The sequence below is a fragment of the Heptranchias perlo genome, unplaced genomic scaffold, assembly GCF_035084215.1.
Source record: "Heptranchias perlo isolate sHepPer1 unplaced genomic scaffold, sHepPer1.hap1 HAP1_SCAFFOLD_388, whole genome shotgun sequence".
In the NCBI taxonomy this organism is placed as follows: domain Eukaryota; kingdom Metazoa; phylum Chordata; class Chondrichthyes; order Hexanchiformes; family Hexanchidae; genus Heptranchias; species Heptranchias perlo.
In genome coordinates this window covers 40204-47847 of record NW_027139400.1, presented here as the reverse complement: position 1 = coordinate 47847, position 7644 = coordinate 40204, and the positions used below count along the sequence as shown (strand labels likewise).

The following is a 7644-nucleotide window of genomic DNA, read 5'->3' as shown; positions in this document are numbered from 1 at the left end:
ACACCGCGCTCCACTCCCTCTCACTGACCGGGACACCGCGTGTCCACTCCCTCACTGACCGGGACACCGCGCTCCACTCCCTCTCACTGACCGGGACACCGCGCTCCACTCCCTCACTGACCGGGACACCGCGCTCCACTCCCTCACTGACCGGGACACCGCGCTCCACTCCCTCACTGACCGGGACACCGCGCTCCACTCCCTCTCACTGACCGGGACACCGCGTGTCCACTCCCTCACTGACCGGGACACCGCGCTCCACTCCCTCTCACTGACCGGGACACCGCGCTCCACTCCCTCACTGACCGGGACACCGCGCTCCACTCCCTCACTGACCGGGACACCGCGCTCCACTCCCTCTCACTGACCGGGATGACTAGAATAAAGCTCGAACACGGAGAACCTTTGAACTAAGTGGGAGCTGCAGCACCTCTCCCAGATAGCCATTTATTTATTCTCAGCTTACAAAGTTTTAGAAACAGATTTCAGTGTAATGCAGAGTTCAGTCAGACGGTGATTAATGATTGGGTTAGGAACATTCCACTGATAGACCAAAGGAGATAATCCCTCGTTTGCGATGAGCTCACACGGGGAAGGAGATATCGTGGTGATGGTCTCACTCATTGGGTCACTGCACTGTCCCACCTCCGGTGGCCAGAGAAGCAGATAAGCTGGACTTGCTTCAGCCGCCTGCTTCGTGCTCTGCCCCTATACTGATCACTCACTGCCGCTGTGGGCAAGGTTAGCGGGCATCTCTCAACACCGGAATTGGCACCACCATCGTCAGGGGGCAGAGGTCAGCACTCTCTGACCCTCAGGGACCCCCAGGAGTGACTGGGGGGCTAGATCAGTGTGCCGGTGAATTACGATCTGCGGGGGAACGGTGCAGGGAGAACCTGGGCGAGAGGTCGGGGTAAGAGGAGGAGAAAGGAAGTAACAATCCGTGACACTGAAAACCCCCTGCTGTCCCACCCTCTCCCCTGGGGTGGGGGGAGGAATTTGACGCAACACATTTATTATTTGAAGCAAGCGGCTCGTAATCCAACATTCCGACTCTCAAACTCCGAGTCCAATGATCAAAATAAATAAAAATGAGTAACCTACTTCATTAATCCATTAGGCAAGAGAGGTCCCTCCATCACTCGACCCGAGAGGGGAACATGCAGCAGTCACACACCGTGTGTGAGGGGGTGGGGTGGGGACAATTTGTTCCTTCTCCTCGGGCTGGCTCCGATACCCCCACAGTCTCTGGGTACAGAACCCGGGCCAAGTCACGCAGGCCGGGCCTGTGTTGGTACGGACAGTCTCTCGTCGCCATGGTCACCCGGCACTATCGCTCCCGCACGCCCAAAACACAAGGCCGCAAAACAGTTTGGCAGACATTTGAGTGAATACTGATTGGCTGTTTCTCCCCCAGCAACTCCTGTCCCCTCTCCCTCAATCCCAGTGGGTGAGGGTGAACTGGACCAATTCCCGTCCCCTCTCCCTCAATCCCAGTGGGTGAGGGTGAACTGGACCAACTTCTGTCCCCTCTCCCTCAATCCCAGTAGGTGAGGGTGAACTGGACCAACTCCTGTCCCCTCTCCCTCAATCCCAGTGGGTGAGGGTGAACTGGACCAATTCCCGTCCCCTCTCCCTCAATCCCAGTGGGTGAGGGTGAACTGGACCAACTCCTGTCCCCTCTCCCTCAATCCCAGTAGGTGAGGGTGAACTGGACCAACTCCTGTCCCCTCTCCCTCAATCCCAGTGGGTGAGGGTGAACTGGACCAATTCCCGTCCCCTCTCCCTCAATCCCAGTGGGTGAGGGTGAACTGGTCCAACTCCTGTCCCCTCTCCCTCAATCCCAGTAGGTGAGGGTGAACTGGACCAACTCCTGTCCCCTCTCCCTCAATCCCAGTAGGTGAGGGTGAACTGGACCAACTCCTGTCCCCTCTCCCTCAATCCCAGTAGGTGAGGGTGAACTGGACCAATTCCTGTCCCCTCTCCCTCAATCCCAGTAGGTGAGGGTGAACTGGACCAACTCCTGTCCCCTCTCCCTCAATCCCAGTAGGTGAGGGTGAACTGGACCAACTCCTGTCCCCTCTCCCTCAATCCCAGTAGGTGAGGGTGAACTGGACCAACTCCTGTCCCCTCTCCCTCAATCCCAGTAGGTGAAGGTGAACTGGACCAATTCCCGTCCCCTCTCCCTCAATCCCAGTAGGTGAGGGTGAACTGGACCAATTCCCGTCCCCTCTCCCTCAATCCCAGTAGGTGAGGGTGAACTGGACCAACTCCTGTCCCCTCTCCCTCAATCCCAGTAGGTGAGGGTGAACTGGACCAACTCCTGTCCCCTCGCCCTCAATCCCAGTAGGTGAGGGTGAACTGGACCAACTCCTGTCCCCTCTCCCTCAATCCCAGTAGGTGAGGGTGAACTGGACCAACTCCTGTCCCCTCTCCCTCAATCCCAGTAGGTGAGGGTGAACTGGACCAACTCCTGTCCCCTCTCCCTCAATCCCAGTAGGTGAGGGTGAACTGGACCAACTCCTGTCCGCTCTCCCTCAATCCCAGTAGGTGAGGGTGAACTGGACCAACTCCTGCCCCCTCTCCCTCAATCCCAGTAGGTGAGGGTGAACTGGGCTAACTCCTGTCCGCTCTCCCTCAATCCCAGTAGGTGAGGGTGAACTGGACCAACTCCTGCCCCCTCTCCCTCAATCCCAGTAGGTGAGGTTAGACTGAGATACTGAATCGTACCATTTTAAAAGGGGGTACAGGAACAGGGGGACCTGGGGGTTATGTACACAAATCTTTGAAGGTTTCAGGACAGGTTGAAAAGGCTGTTAAAAAACACACAGGATCCTGGGCTTTATTAATAGAGGCACAGAGTACAAAAACAAGGAAGTTATGCTAAACCTTTAGCACCACGCTTTAGAAAGGATGTGAAGACCTTAGAGAGGGTGCAGAAGAGATTTACTAGAATGATTCCAGGGATGAGGGACTTCAGTTAGGCGGATAGACTGGAGAAGCTGGGGTTGTCCTGAGAGCACAGAAGGTTAAGGGGAGATTTGATCGAGGTGTTCAAAATCATGAACGGTTTTGATAGAGTAAATAAGGAGAAACTGTTTCCAGTGACAGGAGGGTCGGTAACCAGGGGACACAGATTTAAGGTGATCGGTAAAAGAACCAGAGGGGGAGATGAGGGAACATTTTTTTACACAGTGAGTTGTGATGATCTGGAATTCACTGCCTGAGAGGGCGGTGGAAGCAGATTCAATAATAACTTTCAAAAGGGAATTGGATAAATACTTGAAGGGAAAAAATTTGCAGGGCTCCGGGGAAAGAGCAGGGGAGTGGGACTAATTGGATAGCTCTTTCAAAGAGCTGGCACAGGCACGATGGGCTGAATGGCCTCCCCCGTGCTGTAAGACTCTCTGATTGTATGAACACAGGGTTAGATACAGCCCCGGTACACCACAATGACCAGATTTCCTTTTCAATCGTTGAACTTGTGGAAACCAATCGAGGGAGAGACTGTCCGTACCGGGAACTCCCCCACCCCCACCTCAATAATAAACTGAAACAGTGCTTCGAACCCCGCACAAAACCAAATACTGATGGGTGAAGAGACACAAGCAATCGATCCGTGCAGAATGGGAAACATTTCTCACGTCCAGCTCCGGCCTCAATACGAGCCATAGTGATCCTGTCGAAGATGAGACAAGGGAACAGTGAGGGGTGCAGAGAGAAGTAGGAGGGTCCTGAACTCAGTGCGTTCGGGCCAGTGTGTGTGTGTGTGTGTGGGGGTAACGGGGCCAGTGTGTGTGTGTGTGTGTGTGTGGGGGTAACGGGGCCAGTGTGTGTGTGGGGGTAACGGGGCCAGTGTGTGTGTGTGGGGGTAACGGGGCCAGTGTGTGTGGGGGGGTAACGGGGCCAGTGTGTGTGTGTGTGGGGGTAACGGGGCCAGTGTGTGTGTGTGTGTGTGGGTAACGGGGCCAGTGTGTGTGGGGGGGTAACGGGGCCAGTGTGTGTGGGGGTAACGGGGCCAGTGTGTGTGGGGGGGTAACGGGGCCAGTGTGTGTGTGTGTGGGGGTAATGGGGCCAGTGTGTGTGGGGGGGTAACGGGGCCAGTGTGTGTGTGTGTGGGGGTAACGGGGCCAGTGTGTGTGTGTGTGTGTGGGTAACGGGGCCAGTGTGTGTGTGTGGGGGTAACGGGGCCAGTGTGTGTGTGTGTGGGGGTAACGGGGCCAGTGTGTGTGTGTGTGTGTGTGTGTGGGTAACGGGGCCAGTGTGTGTGTGTGTGGGGGTAACGGGGCCAGTGTGTGTGTGTGTGGGGGTAACGGGGCCAGTGTGTGTGGGGGGGTAACGGGGCCAGTGTGTGTGTGTGTGGGGGTAACGGGGCCAGTGTGTGTGGGGGGGTAACGGGGCCAGTGTGTGTGTGTGTGGGGGTAACGGGGCCAGTGTGTGTGTGTGTGTGTGGGTAACGGGGCCAGTGTGTGTGTGTGGGGGTAACGGGGCCAGTGTGTGTGTGTGTGGGGGTAACGGGGCCAGTGTGTGTGTGTGTGGGGGTAACGGGGCCAGTGTGTGTGTGTGTGTGTGGGTAACGGGGCCAGTGTGTGTGTGTGGGGGTAACGGGGCCAGTGTGTGTGGGGGGGTAACGGGGCCAGTGTGTGTGTGTGGGGGTAACGGGGCCAGTGTGTGTGTGGGGGTAACGGGGCCAGTGTGTGTGTGTGTGGGGGTAACGGGGCCAGTGTGTGTGTGTGTGGGGGTAACGGGGCCAGTGTGTGTGGGGGGGTAACGGGGCCAGTGTGTGTGTGTGTGTGGGTAACGGGGCCAGTGTGTGTGTGTGTGGGGGTAACGGGGCCAGTGTGTGTGGGGGGGTAACGGGGCCAGTGTGTGTGTGTGGGGGTAACGGGGCCAGTGTGTGTGTGGGGGTAACGGGGCCAGTGTGTGTGTGGGGGTAACGGGGCCAGTGTGTGTGTGTGTGGGGGGGTAACGGAGCCAGTGTGTGTGTGGGGGGGGTAACGGGGCCAGTGTGTGTGTGTGGGGGGGTAACGGAGCCAGTGTGTGTGGGGGGGTAACGGGGCCAGTGTGTGTGTGTGTGGGGGTAACGGGGCCAGTGTGTGTGTGGGGGTAACGGGGCCAGTGTGTGTGTGGGGGTAACGGGGCCAGTGTGTGTGTGGGGGTAACGGGGCCAGTGTGTGTGTGGGGGTAACGGGGCCAGTGTGTGTGTGGGGGTAATGGGGCCAGTGTGTGTGTGGGGGTAACGGGGCCAGTGTGTGTGTGTGTGTGTGTGGGGGTAACGGGGCCAGCGTGTGTGTGTGGGGGTAACGGGGCCAGTGTGTGTGTGGGGGTAACGGGGCCAGAGTGTGTGTGGGGGTAACGGGGCCAGTGTGTGTGTGGGGGTAACGGGGCCAGTGTGTGTGTGGGGGTAACGGGGCAACACTGAGCAGGTACACATTTCGCTGACAGAGGAGGCAGATAGTCACCCCCTCCTGCCCCCACACCCCCCAAAGATTGCCTGGACTCCCAATGGCACTCGCCGCAAGATCCCATGTGACCAGCACACCCTCTGAATCCACCAGCTCTCCCCGACTCCCCACATCCTTCCCCTGCCCTCTCTCTCGTGTAAGGTGGCACTGGGAGAGATGTGTCCCACTTCAGGTCCTCTCAGGGTTGAAGGAGGTCACTTGGAGATGAGAGGGTGGGGGGCAGAGGTCACTGACCAGTCTCCCAGAAGGACCAGTGGGTCGGCACTGAGCCTCTCCGTTCACTCGCAAAGTTATGAGGCCAGATAACCAGCTCCCTCCCCCCAGGCCGGTATCCTGCCAGGTCAGTTCAGGGGTGTCCCACCCACGGGGAGCTCACAGTTACCAACAGTTGAACGAATGAACGATGTGGAGGTGTAACTGGTGTACGAGGGACAATGACCCAGCACTAATATGACAGCAGAGAGACTCTGGATCTTTGGCCATGAGCCAGCGAGTCCGCCCCCTCACCTGAATACTATTCATCACTCCGTTGGCGAGCACAGACAGCTTCCCTGCCACCGACTTCACTCCCTGCTTGAAGTGGGTCATATCCGGGCCAGATGGAAGCACGTTGCTCATTGGGACACCATCTGGAAGAGAGACAACCCTGTTGGACCAAGGTGCTTTACAGAGTGAGCTGAGGGTCACCAGGAGTGGGCCGCAGGCTTTGCTGATACCATTATAGCTCTGGTCTACAATACTGAGGGGTGAGTCGCATGCACAGAATTACATAGAATGTACAGCTCAGAAACAAGCCATTCGGCCCAACTGGTCCATGCTGGTGTTCATGCTCCACACGAGCCTCCTCCCTCCCTACTCCATCTCACCCTATCAGCATATCCTTCTATTCCTTTCCCCCTCGTGTGTTTATCCAGCTTCCCCTTAAATGCCTCTCCTCTATTCACCTCAACTACTCCTTGTGATAGTGAGTTCCACATTCTCACCACTCTCTGGGTAAAGAAGTTTCTCCTGAATTCCCTATTGGATTTATTAGTTTTAAACAATTTTACAACACCAAGTTATAGTCCAACAATTTTTATTTGAAATCTACAAGCTTTTGGAGGCTTCCTCCTTCGTCAGGATTTATTAATGACAATCTTATATTTATGGCCCCTAGTTCTGGTCTCCCCCATAATTAGAAACATCTTCTCTATGTCTACCCTATCAAACCCCTTTCACAATCTTAAAGACCTCTATCAGGTCACCCGAATCCCACTCCGTCCCAATCCCAGCTCATCAAATCTCCCTCCGTCCCAATCCCAAATCATCAAATCCCCCTCCGTCCCAATCCCAAATCATCAAATCCCGCTCCGTCCCAATCCCAGATCATCAAATCCCGCTCCGTCCCAATCCCAAATCATCAAATCCCCCTCCGTCCCAATCCCAGATCGTCAAATCCCGCTCCGTCCCAATCCCAGATCATCAAATCCCGCTCCGTCCCAATCCCAGATCATCAAATCCCGCTCCGTCCCAATCCCAGCTCATGAAATCCCCCTCCGTCCCAATCCCAGATCATCAAATCCCGCTCCGTCCCAATCCCAGATCATCAAATCCCCCTCCGTCCCAATCCCAGATCGTCAAATCCCGCTCCGTCCCAATCCCAGCCCATCAAATCCCCCTCCGTCCCAATCCCAGCTCTTCAAATCCCCCTCCGTCCCAATCCCAGATCATCAAATCCCGCTCCGTCCCAATCCCAGATCATCAAATCCCGCTCCGTCCCAATCCCAAATCATCAAATCCCCCTCCGTCCCAATCCCAAATCATCAAATCCCCCTCCGTCCCAATCCCAGATCGTCAAATCCCGCTCCGTCCCAATCCCAGATCATCAAATCCCGCTCCGTCCCAATCCCAGATCATCAAATCCCGCTCCGTCCCAATCCCAGCTCATGAAATCCCCCTCCGTCCCAATCCCAGATCATCAAATCCCGCTCCGTCCCAATCCCAGATCATCAAATCCCCCTCCGTCCCAATCCCAGCTCATCAAATCCCCCTCCGTCCCAATCCCAGCCCATCAAATCCCGCTCCGTCCCAATCCCAAATCATCAAATCCCCCTCCGTCCCAATCCCAGATCGTCAAATCCCGCTCCGTCCCAATCCCAGATCATCAAATCCCGCTCCGTCCCAATCCCAGATCATCAAA

At 56.3% G+C, this 7644-nt stretch overlaps 1 protein-coding gene across 1 annotated transcript in view; it reads right to left on the bottom strand.

Moving 5' to 3' along the window:
- Positions 1 to 400: 400 nt before the first annotated feature.
- LOC137311978 (ADP-ribosylation factor GTPase-activating protein 2-like) overlaps positions 401 to 7644 on the bottom strand; it is a 45955-nt gene continuing 38711 nt past the window's right edge. Inside the window, exons 5-6 of the mRNA XM_067978787.1 lie at positions 5973 to 6094; positions 401 to 3679 (exon numbers count right to left, since the gene is read on the bottom strand). Coding sequence (XP_067834888.1) covers positions 3659 to 3679; positions 5973 to 6094 — 143 coding nt within the window. The 3' untranslated portion in view covers positions 401 to 3658. The remainder of the gene's footprint in view (positions 3680 to 5972; positions 6095 to 7644) is intronic.